Source organism: Balaenoptera musculus, chromosome 20, assembly GCF_009873245.2.
Source record: "Balaenoptera musculus isolate JJ_BM4_2016_0621 chromosome 20, mBalMus1.pri.v3, whole genome shotgun sequence".
In the NCBI taxonomy this organism is placed as follows: domain Eukaryota; kingdom Metazoa; phylum Chordata; class Mammalia; order Artiodactyla; family Balaenopteridae; genus Balaenoptera; species Balaenoptera musculus.
In genome coordinates this window covers 43,689,268-43,703,647 of record NC_045804.1, presented here as the reverse complement: position 1 = coordinate 43,703,647, position 14,380 = coordinate 43,689,268, and the positions used below count along the sequence as shown (strand labels likewise).

The window sequence follows — 14,380 nt, the reverse complement described above, 5'->3', positions numbered from 1 at the left end:
GCTGTGTTAAAACTAAGGGAAGAAAGAATTTCACCAAGAAGTAAGTGGTCAGCAACTGTCAGCTGTCACAAAGGTGAGGAAGGGGCGTGGGATGGGAGGGGGTTTTGGTTTGCAGATGAGGCTGTACAGGTATACAGGTGTTTGGAGTTGAAGTGTTTTTTGGGGGTTACAAGTCTACAGAGAAGGTATAGCAAGCAAGAGGGACTTTTAGGCCAACACAGGTGTCAGGAAGAAAACCCTCCCCTACCACTCTGGTAACAGTCCTCACTGCACCTGCTAAATCGAATCGGGTTGGGGTCCTGGATCGGGCCTGCTGTACTTCCACCGTCAGATGGATAGGGAGGTCCCTGTTCTGAGGTCCTCATCCCTGGAGCATGTACCAAAGAGGCCCTCATCTGAAGAGGTCTGTGTCCCCTGGGCCTGGAGGAGGCCTGGCTGGGAGAAGCCTTGGCACCCTGCCTCCTTTTAAGTCTTCATGCCTCTGGCTCTGGTCCCACTGCTAATGGTGCAACTGGGTGCATTTGGTCCTGGCACTTTTCCTGGGAACCCAGAGGATGCCTGGGCAGTAGAAGGAGGAAGAAGACAGGGCCGGGTGGGGCTAGTCCTGGCTCTGGTGAAGACGAGCTGTTGACCTTGAAGGCTGATCTGGACCTTGCCAGATCGGGGCCTCAGATTCTGTCTCTTTGAAGTCAGCCAGATATTTTTGCTTTGACTCCTTAGGGGTGTCACGAGGACCCCACCACTGGGTTGAGCAGGAAAACCCAAATTCTACAGGGAGACCCACCACACGTACCCACCTGGGCTGGAGCCGGGGTGCACATGGGGACTGCCACACCCTTTGTAAAATATTGAGATGCTTCCCTTCCAGCTGGTGAAGAGCTGCTGTCCCAAGCCCCTAGTGCCTTCCTCCCTAGGCTGGCCCCTCCCCTGAGAGCCACCCTCCATTTCCCCACCACCTGGCAACTAAAGCAAGGGTGCTTTACTTTTTTGTGTGTCATGGACCCAGTGTTGTCTCTACTGAAGCCTGTGGACAGTAAGGTTTTTTTTTTTTTATTTTTAAAAAAATTAATTAATTTTTATTTTTGGCTGTGTTGGGTCTTCGTTGCTGTGCGCGGGCTTTCTCTAGTTGCAGCGAGCGGGGGCTACTCTTCATTGCGGTGCGTGGACTTATTGCGGTGGCCTCTCTTGTTGTGGAGCACGAGCTCCAGGCGCGTGGGCTTCAGTAGTTGTGGCACGTTGGCTCAGTAGTTGTGGCTCGTGGGCTTAGTTGCTCCGGGGCATGTGGGATCCTCCCGGACCAGAGCTCGAACCCATGTCCCCTGCATTGGTAGGCAGATTCTTAACCACTGCGCCACCAGGGAAGCCCCAATAAAGTTTTTATGTACATAAAGTATATTGTAATCCTATATATTTTATGAATTAAAAACTATATAGAGAGATCTATACATATTCTGCAATACCTGTAATGTAATATGAAAACATCTGTGATTTCTCTACCTGATGACAAAGCCACAGATTCTGTGAAAAGCTATTGTGATTTATTGCTGACTTTTTTTTTTTTCGGCCCGCTGTGGTATCTTAGTTCTCCAACCAGGGATCAAACCCGTGCCCCCTGCAGTGGAAGCTCAGAGTCTTAACCACTGGACTGCCAGGCAAGCCACCCCGTTGCTGACATTTAAAAAAAAAAAAATTTTATTTATTTATTTTTGGCTGCGCTGGGTCTTCATTGCTGCGCGCGGGCTTTCTCTTGTTGTGGCGAGCGGGGGCTACTCTTCATTGCGGAGAGCAGGCTTCTCATTGCGGTGGCTTCTCTTTGCTGTGGAGCACAGGCTCTAGGCGCGCGGGCTTCAGTTGTTGTGGCACGTGGGCTCAGTAGTTGTGGCTCATGGGCTCTAGAGCACAGGCTTAGAAGTTGTGGTGCACGGGCTTAGTTGCTTCGCAGCATGTAGGATCCTCCTGGACCAGGGTTCGAACCCGTGTCCCCTGCATTGGCAGACTGATTCTCAACCACTGCGCCACCAGGGAAGCCCATTGGTGACATTTTTTAATTGAGAGAAATGCTAAATTCGAGGTAGAGATGAGTGAAAATGAAGGTGTAATTCCTTTATTCAAATTCATGGACTCATGAATTCTAACCAGTTTTAGAACCCTCATGTTTAGAACCCCTGAACAAAAAGGTTAATTCCCCACAAATAGAGGACTAGTGGATAGTGTTAGAGCATGCAGACCCTGCATCCAATCAGACTGTTCCTCACTCTTAACAGTGGTTGAACACGTGGTGATAGGTGGCCAGCAGGGGGCAGCATATGAGCGGAAGTGTGGAGCTCAGTTCAGAGGGAAGCTGCCCCCCGGTTTTTTGGGGATTTTTATCTTTAATTAATTAATTAATTAATTAATTTTTGGCTGCGTTGGGTCTTCGGTGCTGCGCGTGGGCTTTCTCTAGGTGCGGAGAGCGGGAGTTACTCTTCGTTGCGGTGCGCGGGCTTCTCATTGCAGTGGCTTCTCTTCTCTTGTTGAGGAGAACGGGCTCTAGGCGTGCGGGCTCCAGTAGTTGTGGCCCACGGGCTTAGTTGCTCCGCGGCATGTGGGATCTTCCCGGACCAGGGATCGAACCCGTGTCCCCTGCGTTGGCAGGCGGATTCTTAACCACTGCGCCGCCAGGGAAGCCCTGCCCCCCGGTTTTAAGTCCAAGGGCCAGTCTGGTTACAAACAAACAAACAAACATGAGACCCCCAAGTCTTATCTGCTTGCCACCTGTCTTACTTGCACAGGGGCAAGCTTACTCATAGGTGTGTCGAATGGGCCCAGAAGAGTGAGGTCGGACTGAGGGCTCCTGGAGATGTCCTTGCTTGCTGCCTAGGCTGGAGGTGTAGAGCAGGTTGTCTGAGTCTCCAGGGTCCAAGGGTCTGACACAAGGAAGTGGGTTCTCCCACGAAACATTTGCCCAGCCCTTGGGGTCTTGGGTATCAAGACACAGGCCTGGGGTTGCTCAGAGCTGGGGTGCAACATCAGCTGGGGGCTTGACACAGAGCCTTCACCACTTCCTATACTGCGGGGTTGGGCTGCAGCGTGCAGGGTGGGGGGCGTCTTCCTCTTGGGTGCACTGGCTGCCCATGCCTTCCCCCACTGTCTGCCCCGCCCTCTCCCTCTAGCCCCAGCCCCAGACTTAGAGCCTCTGTGAGTGAGGGTGCTGATGTAGGGCGGGGTTCTATTATGGGATCCTCTGCAGAACTGTCCTCTGGGGAAGGCAGGTGGTGTTGGCTTGCCCCTAGGCCTAGCCCCTGGAAGAACTTTCTAAGCAAAAGTCCCACCTGTGCTGCTCTGAGACTCGTGGTCTGAGGTCCACGTATGTGCTTTTGGCTCCCACACCTGCCCCAGCCCTGTTCAGACAGAGTGTGGGGCTGCCTCTCAGGCTGCTGTTTGGTGCCAGCAGCCTGCCTGGTGGTGGTACCCTAAGTGGGACTGAGTGGGCCCCTGACCCTCCAGAGACCACCCTCCAGGGCCAGCAGTGCACACAGCACCAGGCTATGGTCCATTCATGTCATCTGTGGAACCCAGAGCCAAGCCAGGGAAAGATGGGGGCAGGAAGGCACAGCCAGGTTAGGGAAGTGGCCCTTTCTTGTGTGGGGAGATGGAGGGTGAGAGGAGGGAGGGGTGGATCTCAGTACGAAGGGGTGTGGTGGAAGGGCACCCTCTCCCTTCCTCTGGGCAGGGCAGCTGCTGCCTCCAATCCTTTTGGAAGTTCTCCTGGGGGAAGTTCTCCCCGCCAGCCCCATCCTCCCCATGCTGGTCAGGAAGTACTCCGAGATACCTCGCTCTTTGGATTGAAACTTCACAGTCCTAGGTGAGGGTCGGGGTAAAATCACAGGACCAGGGAATCTACAGTCATTGTGTCCTAACCTTTCTGCCCCAGGGTGGGGAGTTCCAGAAAGGAAAGCTTGGTAGCCGAGACCACAAGGCACTTGCTTTATTGTTCCAGGACAAGGGACAGTGGCAGGTCTTCAAGGGTTCTGCTTGTGTCTCATCTGAACCTGGGGCCAACCTCTGGGGGTTCTGTCACCCTCAGACCCTGGGTAGGCTGAGGCTCCCACTTGGTAGGGGTTGGGCTCTCAGGTAGGGCATGGAGGGCAACTGGGTCACGCCCCCTCATTCCAGGGGCATCCCGGGCCTGCCAAGCAGTCAAAGAAAGGGGGCGTGAGTGCTTCCCCCCCCAGCCTCTACCAGACTTCCCTTCCCTGAATGCCCAGGCTGCCTGAGACAGCTGTAAGTAATTCACAAGCTGGGGCCTAAACTACATGAACTTCTCAGGAGTGAGACTGCAGTGACCTGGAGGGGCCCTTCCTGCACCCAGGGCTGGGAGAAAAGGACACTTTCAAGTTTCTGAGGGCAAGGGCTTTTCCAAACACTTTGTGTCGGAATTGGGCTCAGTTTGGTCCTGGGGTGGACACTGCCCCTCCTGTGTGTCATCCTGGGAAAGGCCAGAGAGAGCTTAAGTTGAGGACAGGTAGAGCCTGGCAGGGTGGGTGCTGCTGAATAGCAGCCCCCCGGGGGGGGGCCCCACAGACAACTTGGGGAGAAACTCCATATCTCCTCCTTCTTGATGGGCCGCTGGGATGAAGATGGGAGAATAAATACAGGGGGCTTCTGGGAAAGATCATGCCTGGAGGGGAACGGGCCTGCGGAGAACGTGGACATCAGAATAGGGTTCCATGGTGGTCTTGGACCTGGCATGGGGGCCCTGAGCTTTTGGTAACCAAAGCCCTCAGCTCTCAGCTGCCCCCAAAATGAAGTCAGGCTCTGTGATGTAGTTCTGATTCCTCTGGATATAAGGTATGTGTGTGGGTGTATGTCTGCATAACTGTATGTGTGTGTGTCTGTGCATGTGTGCCTGTGCATACGTGCATGAGGGCTTAAGTGTGGATGAGTGTGAGCTAGGGAGAGTGCATTTTCTTCTTGCCCAGACACTTGCTCTTCAGGGGCCCTGAGCGAGGAGCTGGTGTACCAGGCGGCAGAAATGTGTGAGGGGCAGAATCCTGGGTGGTGACTTCTACACCCCCAGCTGCCAGCTAACAAACAAGTTGGCTTAGTGGCATAGGGGACAGGGAGTGTGTTCCTTCCTTGACCTTTAAGGTGAGCCCGACATGGGCGGCCAGCTGGGACTTCCAGGCCAGGCAAAGGCTGGAGCAGCTGCTGGGCATAGCTCATGCTAGGGCCATGGGCTTGGAGCTGGGGCTGAGGTACACACAGGGGCCAGCAGGGGCCGTGGGTTCCAGCTCCATGAAGGCTGAGTAGAGGGTGGTGAGATGCAGGTCCCCTACCGCCCCGGAGCCCCCATTGCCTGGTGGTGTCAAGTCGCCTGCCCCACTGTCTGTCTCTGCCAGACAGGGCCCAGGGGGGAAGCAGCGGGATGGGGATGGGGGATGGGGCGGCGGCATTGAAGATGATGTCAGGGGTGAGGTCACCAGTACCAAGGGGTCAAGGGCCAAGCTGTCATCCTTCAGCTGTTCCCACAGGTTTCCTATTTGGGGGAGAGAACAGGCGTCACTGGGAGGCACTAAGGAGCCCTGTCTGCCTCCCACCCCATGCTCTCACATGCTAAAGAGAGCAGGATTGGGGTAACACTGAATGGAGAACAGACCCTTGGCACTAGCTCTGTGACCCCAGGCAGTTGCAGAACCTCTCTGATTCCTCCTCCCATGTAGGACAGTTTGAAAGCCATAGCTTAGATGATCTGTGTGGCTCTTTTTCTTGTGGGTGGGGGGGGATGATCAAGGATTTGAGAGCTGCCTATTGGAAGGGTTGATGCAGATGCTGTACATTCTGGGGTTACCCTGGGGAGGGAGCCCCAGGAACTCTTCACCCTGGCTCTTGCCCAGGCTCCCAAGGAAGGTGGATCTGCAGCCCAGACCAAGGATCTTCCAACAATGCACTGCTGCATCCAGTGAGCTGGTTGGGCTCGGCTCCCTGGGCGTCCTCCACTGCAGGGCCCAAGGGACGGGAGCAAAGCCAGGAAGCACTGACCCTGGGAGCAAACAGTGCTGCCACCTGCTCCTCCTCTATGTGTTGTGTGGCCTGCATCGTGGCAGGCCAGGGCCTGGAGCTCCTTCCCTGGATATCAGGGCTGCAGGGTCTGGAGGAAGAGAGCTGAACTAAACCCTCGACTGAACTTGGCCGCCTGGGTTCCAATCCTAACTCTCCTTCTTTCTCTCTCTTTTTTTTGGCTGCCTTGCGCGGCTTGCGGGATCTTAGTTCCCTGACCAGGGATTGAATCTGTGCCCTCAGCAGTGAAACCGCGGAGTCCTAACCACTGGACCGCCACGGAATTCCCTTAACTTTCCTTCTTTCTAGCTAAGTGACCTTGAATACGTTACTTAACCTTGGTATACATCTGTGAAATGGGTTGAATAATCCCTCCTATCCTATAGGCACACATGAGAGAGCACATGTAAAGCGCCTCACAAGATGCCTGACAGTTAGTAGGGCTCAGGTAAATGCTTATGGTAGCCCACATGTCTATAGCTTCTTCTGAGGCTGTTGAGCCCTGTTCCCTACTTCTGGAGGTAGATGAGGCTCTAGCTGCTTGTTTCTAACAATAGCTTCTCAAGACCTGGGCTCTCTCCCCATCAGACCGGGAGATCTCTGAGGGTCGGCTGCCCCCACCTGCTTGTGGATGTCTCCTACCCCAGTGCACACAGAAGGTCTGAGGCCTGGGTCAGCACCCTCCTTCAAACCCCCTGTGGCCAGTACCAGGACCTGGGGGTGCACTGGAGATTAGATGGGAATGGGTGGGGTTGGCCACGTGCAGAGATGGAGCAGGCAAGATGGAATGGAAGAGATAGAACCTCTCTCCCCGGGACCTGCCTAGCTCTGAGGCCTTCCGTTCTTCCGGGGGGAAGATCTGTCTCCTTCCTCTGCATTAGAAGATGAACTCAGAAAATGCAATCGCTTCTGGGAATGTTCAGACCATCGGTCACTCACAACCAAATATGGAATGGAACATCGGGCCCTTTCCAGCCCACCCAGAGCTGAGAGCGGTTTGATGATAGGTCAGTTGGAACCTGTTCAAGGAGGAGGGAGATGGGGGCAAGGACATTCCTCTTCGACCCTTAACCACCACTACCCCCTACCCAGCTTGGGCCTTCTCTGCTCCAGTTGACCTGAAACCCGGCAGTTAGTTAGCAGGCTGCAGCCTGGAGACTTAGAGGGGACGGGCCACACTGCCAGATGTCCCTCTCCAGTACTGTCCCACTTCTCCCTTCCCATCCCCAGCTCACCCTGAAAGTCGAAGTCAGTGAGAGAGGGATTGATGGCATCCAGGTCAGTGCCAAGGTCTCCGTCTTGCAACAGGGTTTCATGTATGGTCCTGGCTGGGGAAGGCTCAGCCAGCAGCTTGGCACTGTGGCTGGGTGGGGTGTGGGCAGGCAGAGGCGAGTCCTGGGGGGTGCCCGGCTGGGCCCGCAGCTCAAGGTGCCCATCTGGCTGTGGGAACAACGGCTGCGGAGGTCCGGGAGGGGCCAGGCCCGGTGAGAGGTGCGAATATGTCTGCCCATAGCAGGAGGGTGCATGCCCCCCAAGTAGGTCCTGCAGGGGATTCTTGCCAGGAATGGGGCCCGGAGCTGGGTGGATTGAGTGCAGCGGTTGGGAGAACCCGGCTGGAGGTGCCAGGGGCCGGATGGGGCCTGAGCCTGCCAGCCCAGGGGGCGGGCAGCCGAGCAGTGGGGAACCCAGCTTCTCCCTCTTGTCTCCAATGAGGCTGTCCAGCTCTTCTGAAAAGGCCCAAGAGAGAGAGACACCATGAGACCTCCCTTTCCCCACGAACGCTCCCAGCCTTAGAACCGCACTCAGGCGCTTTCCTCATTTATCAGTTCTCCTCGCTCAGCTTTTCTTGCCTCCTCCACTCTTATTTTTTTTGGCTCATGGGCACCCTGGGCCCTCCCTGCGTGGCCGTTAGCCTCACCTGGCTTGGCCATGCTTTTACGCACGGCAATGGGGTCTTTCCTCTTCCACTTCTGCAGCTCCTCCTGCATCTTGTCGATCTTGGCTGGATTGAGGGCCCACAGGCAGCCCTTGCGAGAGGAACTGCCTGATTTGTTCTCTACCTTCTCGAAGCACTTGTTAAGAGACAGGTTGTGGCGGACAGAATTCTTCCAGCCATCAGGCGCCGTCTGCCAGAGCAGAGCAAGACAAGAATTCAGGTCGGGGTCACGATGCCAGAAAACTCCTTTGCTATCTGGGCACAGAACTGCCACCCACTCTGGGGCTTGTCGTCCTCATCAGCACCCAGCCCACGCTCGGTACCCTTCAGTAGTGGGGCAGGGGTGGGCAAGAACCTTGATCACACTTATTATCACCTAAAATCTGCCTTCGTCCTACCCCATGCCCTTCAGAGAGGGCTGTTGAGGTGGTTCATAAAGGAAGGGCTGGTGGGCGCTGCAGACGGCCCCACCCCTCCCCAGCCTGGGGTTGGACCACTCCCCACCGGGTCCCCAGGCCTGTGCTTGGACCCGTCTGCGGAGGGGGACTCACTACGCTGAGCTCTCCCTGCTGTGAGTTTGTCTCTGGGCTGTAGGTCCGTGAAGTCCTCTGAGTGTGAGGACATGTGTGTCCCTGAGAAATGAGTGTGTGTGAGAAAGTCTCTCTGGGGGTGTGTGTGGGTGTCCATGATTGTATGTGTGTGTGGTTGTGAGTGTTCGTATGTGTGTGCCCGGGGGGCGTGGCCTGGTGGGGAGGCCAGCCCTCAGGCGGGCGGTGCTCATGCCAACAGAATAAACACCCATTAGGAGGCCTGGTCACGCCACCAGTGCAGTAATTGCGCCCAGGGAGGGTTGTAAAAACTATTAGGCTGACTCAGTTGGGTGAGAGGCAGTGGCGGGGGTGCCAGGGGGCACCCTCTGTCCCCCCACCTCCAGCTCTGTCCCAGGCTCTGTGACAGCCCTGGGCCCAGCAGGGGTGACTGTGGGCGGAGCGCCTGCTCTGGCTGGTGAGGTCCCTCTGCCCTCAGCCCTCGGCCCCTCTCCCTTCCAGCTCACAGTCTCTGCTTAATGAGGGGCAGCCACTCCCTCCTCCCCAGCTCACTTGCCCCAGGGAGCAGTCAGGCTGAATCATGTCCAGCAGAACTGGGCCCTGATGCCAGCGTCACTGCAAGTAGCTCGCAGGAGCTGCCGGAGCCTTTCTCAGGGGCCGCTGGCCTGGGTCAGGGGGCTGGTTGAGATGACCCCCAAGGCTCCCAGGGTCATGAGAGAGAATTCTTGAGCCACCAGACCAGCCAGCTGGGGAATTCAGCTTCAGCTCCCACGACAGTCCTTACTAGGAGTCAAGGCTCTGTTGCCCTACTAGGAGTCAAGGCTGTGGGCAGAGTTAATGGGCACTGGGCCCTTTTATGGCCCCATAAATCTGTGATTTGGGGGTGCCAGGGCAGCCCCCACCCCAGCCACTTCCTGTTTGGAAGAGGGATGGTCAGCACCAGCAATTATGTCCAGTGGCTGGAACTTCCCCAGTCCCACATCTCTGACTCACAGGGCTTCAGGACGCGCATCTCAGCTGCCTTGGGCATGAGTGCTGCCCACCCCAGGGTCCACTCTGTCCTTGCCCAGAAAAATGACCTTCAACTGGGGAGCGAGTGATAGAGGGGGCAGAGGATCTTTGAACTGATTTCTTAGGTGGGTCAGAGGGGAACTGTGAGAGTTGGAAGGAACTTACGTGCCAACAGGTCCAACCTGACCATTTTACAGACTGGGAAACTGAGGTCCAGAGAAGAAAGGGTCTAGCCCTAGATCACACAAGGAGGCGGTGACAGAGCCCAGACTCCAATTCTGTTCCCTAACTAAGGGCCCTGCCCAGCTCACCCCATTGGACTGCTTTCACCATCTGGGGCCTGACCCATCCTCACAGATGCTTTCTCTCTGAAGTCAAATGTAAACTTGGGAGTGAGGGAGTGATGCAACTGGCTAAGAACAACAACTGGAACCAAAAAAAAAAGCAGTTAGACCTCTTCACTACTCAGCCCTATAAAACAGGGATTACACAGCTCCCAGGAAAAATAATTAAGCCAGGAAGATGAGACGTAGGGAGGGGCTGGGAGTTGGCAGGGAAGACAGGCTGAGAGGAATGGGGCAGGGCCCTCACTTCCCTCTCTCTGGCCTGGCTCCTTGAAGCCCTAGGGGACCCTCTAAAAGCTTTATAGGCCAGGGAGACTTTGGTCCCCTGACTTGCTGGGGTAGAGGGGCAGCTCTGGATACTGGCTTTGATGCTTCTTGAATCCCAGTGACAACTCTCCTTCCTCCTCTCCCTTCCAGGACCTTTGATGGATGACCATACTTTTTCATTCTTGGCCAGAACTCTGGCCATCTTACCCACTCCTCATCTGATGGCAGCTTGGCAAGTACAAGCTTGTTTGAATATCAGCCTCAAATTACCCCCAGGCAGCATAGTTGGGAAGATGGTGGGGCCAGAAATCACTGGCAGGTGGAGCTGGGTTCTGGATTACCTGGGCCGCAGCTCCCACCCTCTGCCTGGGTAGAAGGTGAGACTGTATCCACTAGGGTGCAGGCCTTGGAGAAGGCACTCCTCACACGCAAGCTCTGACCTCCCCTGCACCCACCCCAGAAGAAGGGGTTTTTGTTGGAGGGCCTGGGGAGCATCAGACAAGGGAAGTGGGTGGTGTGGGAAGCCAGAGAGCTTGAGCCGGCAAGTGATCTCACTTGATGTTTGGCCTTGAGCAAATGGAGAGAAGGGCATCTGTCCTGCCTCTAGGGAGGGAGTTTGCTAGAGCCCCAGAAGCCCCTTCTGTGGATGATAGAAATTATTGATAGATCCCGTCCATGGGAAGGTCAGGTGAACGAGCCAGTTCCCTAGGACACTCTAAGACCATGAAGCCCACACTCTGCTTTCCGGCAGAACTGCAGCTGAGCCTGCCGCCCACAGAGGCAGATCCTAATCTCTCCCGGGAAGGTAATGAGTTCTGCAGTCCCAGCATCCTGTGTCACCTTGGCTGGCCAGCTCCTACCCAAATTCCTCCAGTCCTACAGCATCCTGGGGCCAGTGGTGGGAACAGCCTCGCATTTCTTCCCAAGCTCTCTCTCCCCATTTGGGGTAGGTGGATGCTCCTTGAAGCCTATCAGAATTGCCATGTCCACCTTCCACCAGCATGAGGTCTGACTCCAGCCTGCTGTGTGACCTTTGGTGAATGGCTTGAGCTCTCTCTTCCTCACACAGAACTGTCCTTCTGAAGTGGAGACAAGGGGAAGCATGTGGGGGACACACCCTCTCCTGGCTTTCATTCAAACTCATCTCCCACCTCCCAACGAAATCCTCTGGTTCCAGAGAGGCCTGGCCTGCCCAGGACTTGGGGCTGGTGGGGTGCGGTGGATTTGGGGCTCACCTTGAAGTAAGGAAAGTGCTCCGTCATAAAATTGTAGATCTCGCTGACGGGAAGGCTCCCAGTTTTACTGTTCTTCAGGGCCATGAAGATGAGGATGCTGAAGGCAGAGAAAGTTCTGAGAGTTTGAACCTCTGACCTGGCCTGGAGTCTTTCCCCACCCCCCTGCCCTGGCTGGAATAGTCAAGGAAGAATAGCCTGCTGCAGAATTCACGCGTGAGAGGCCCTATGGGGGCCAGAGGAGAAGGAATGAGAAGTGTCCACTGAAGTCAGGAATTACTGATATACAATGATCTCGTGGCATCTGAGAAAGCTGGGTTACAATCCTGGCTTTAGCCACTCACTAGCTGTGTGACCTTGGGTGAGTGCCTTAACCTCTCTGAGCCTCAGTTTCCTCAGCTTTGAAGTGAAGAGAGTAATAGCCATCTCAGAGTTGTGAGGATTAAGCATGCTGCCTAGCACATAGAAGGCACTCATTAAATGGAAGCTGTCATTACCAGTCAGCCTTCAGCCGATTGCATGAATGTTGGATAGTAAGGGAGGGGATTAAGGTTTTTTGAGTCCCTACAAAGTGCCAAGCATATTCTCTCACTTAATCCATCCAAAGGCCTGAATATTGCAGTTCTTTTTTTTTTTTTAACAGATGAATAAACAGAGGCTCAGAAAGATTAAGTAACTTGCCTGATGTTTCACAGCTAATAAATTCAGAGCTTAGAGTAGAACCCAGTTCTACTGGACTCCAAAGATTGCATGTGCTCCTTTCTGCTCATCATCCGGCCTTCCACAAACCCCTTCTCTGTGCTCCTGGATAATGTTTAAGTTCCTTTTCCTTCTCCTGAGCTCATACTGGCTGATGACCTGACCCCAGGAGGGGCCTGGCACAAAGGAGGTCGAGTATCGATGTTGGTTAGATGAATGAAAGTTCAGATGGCAGGTCTCCCAGATGGGCTGGGGGCTGCTGGCCTGGTACTTATAACCCCAGCGCCAGAGAAGTTGCACCAGATCTGGCAGATGCTGGATAACTGAGCCGCATCTGCAGACCTCATCCCTCACTTACTTCCAGCAGAGCTTTGGGGTGAAGCTTCTCTCTATATCTGGGGAGGGAGGGAGAAGGGGGGAAGCATCCCCCCTAAACTCTCGGTTTCAGGCCCTGGGCCCCAGGAAGCTAGAACTTAGCGGGCTCATCCAGGGTACCAGCACCTGCTGAGTTGAGCCACAGACATGGCTCCCCAGGGTGAGATGGGAGGTCAGAGGTGAGCTAGTCAATCTCCCTGCCCCGTGCTGGAATCTTCTCTATAGCATCCTTTGGAAGTCCACTAGCTATGACTTCCACTCCCTGCCATTACCCTTATACCTCAAGGGATTCCATGTCTCAGTTTCCCCAGGGTTCTCTCAGCCCTCTTCCTTCTACCTCAGGAGTGCTAAGAAACGTACCTGTAGGAGTAAATGGGTTTTGGGAAGAGAGGCTGGTGCCCATCGGTGCTGGCCTGGGGTGCAATCCGCTGGTATGGATAGTGTGAGGAGCCCAGGTAGGGTACAGGGTAGCTGCTGCCACCTGGTGAGTACTGTAGAGGTCAAAGGGGCAGAGTGTTTGCCATGGTAACCAGTTTTCCCAAGGAAGGGGGCCCCTTCCCCCCATTCATATACATCCAGAGAAGGAACTGAGGCTAGATTCTTCTCTCATGTGGTCCACCACCATGGTCATGGGCCCCAAAGGCAGAGCTATCTGAGGATGCTGGCCAAGGATGTGGCTATCTGCGGGCCTGTGAGGAGATCCACATTCCAGAATTCAGGATCTCAGAGGCCTCAGAGCTCCCTTCCTCCAGCATCTTTCTCTCAGGTTTCTAGGTACTCTGGTTGCCATGGTGATAGGACAGGAGTTGGGCTAGAGAGTGTGAGAGGTAGCCCAGGCCCCTGTACCCTTCTGGGCGGGCACTCCAGACCTCTCTGGTATCTCCTGGAGTGGTTGGGCTGGAAGTGGGGTGTCCAGCCTGGGCATTTGCTGGGCACTGCCACCTTTTATGAGTTTCAGTGGCTCTTTGAAAGGGCTGGTCATGATGGTGGGCAGGTGAGGGTAGGAGGTGGTTTTTATGGCAAAGGGAGTGGCTGTGGTGCCAGGCATGGTGTTTTATGGGGGTGAGGGTGGGTAGGAGACTCTGACTCCCCCATCTGCTCCAGGCCGAAGTGATCTTTCCAGGTCACCCGAGAGACACTTAGTGACTGAGTCACCTCTCTGCAGGTTCCATAAAGCCCTGGGTGTGGCTATCTTGTTTGAGGAGGGGGTGCATAAAATAGAGGGCATCAAGACAGGGCTGGGCATGACAAGGCCGTCTAGGGTCTGGTAGTCCCTTAGCCCTACTGTGGCTCAGTCCCTGTTGGGCCAGGCTGCCTCAGGGACATTCCTACCCTGGGTCAGACCGTGAGCCTCAGGAGGGCTCGGCTATTCCAGCCAGGCTCGTCATGGAGTGAGGATGATCCCTCATGTGTTCCCTCTGCTTCCCTCCTTCTCTTTCTTTCTCCCCACTAAGCAGGCAGTTTGACCAACACACCCCCATCCCCCGCCCACGTGCCTGCCTCCCTGGCTTGGCGAAGATCAAGGCCAATGCCAAAGAGCTGGGAGCAGAACCTGCTCCACAGGCAGGGCCTGTCTCAGTGCCAGGCTGCAGGTGGATGAAGCTGGGCGCTGGGCAGCCACTTGCTCTGTCTTGCCCGGCGACTCCTGGGAGCTGCTTCGCTGTTCTAGGGCTCTTTTCTTTCTCTTTTTAAAAACCTCCATCCCATGCGAGTGTGGGGCAATTACCTGGCTTCCTGTACATCTGGGAGGAGCTGAGGCTGGGCAGTGGGGTGGGAAGGGGGATAGGGCCAGAGATGATGGGGACCTGGAACCTCCAACTGGGAAGGCCCCCTAACTTCACTCCTGGTCCCACCCTGTCTAGGCTAAAGGGAAGTTTGAGGCCAAGGCCACATAAGATGGTGGCTGACACAGACGAAGGCCCATTGTTC

At 55.3% G+C, this 14,380-nt stretch overlaps 1 protein-coding gene across 11 annotated transcripts in view; it reads right to left on the bottom strand.

Annotated features, from left to right (window-relative positions):
- Positions 1–2,593: 2,593 nt before the first annotated feature.
- Positions 2,594–14,380, bottom strand: part of FOXN1 (forkhead box N1) — a 33,544-nt gene continuing 21,757 nt past the window's right edge. For 10 of the 11 annotated variants that reach the window (XM_036837768.1, XM_036837769.1, XM_036837773.1 and 7 more), the window contains 5 exons: positions 12,812–12,942; positions 11,381–11,477; positions 7,958–8,165; positions 7,275–7,766; positions 2,594–5,518 (listed from right to left, as the gene is read on the bottom strand). In XM_036837768.1, coding sequence (XP_036693663.1) covers positions 5,202–5,518; positions 7,275–7,766; positions 7,958–8,165; positions 11,381–11,477; positions 12,812–12,942 — 1,245 coding nt within the window. In that variant the 3' untranslated portion in view covers positions 2,594–5,201. The remainder of the gene's footprint in view (positions 5,519–7,274; positions 7,767–7,957; positions 8,166–11,380; positions 11,478–12,811; positions 12,943–14,380) is intronic. The other variant, XM_036837766.1, reaches the window with a different exon arrangement.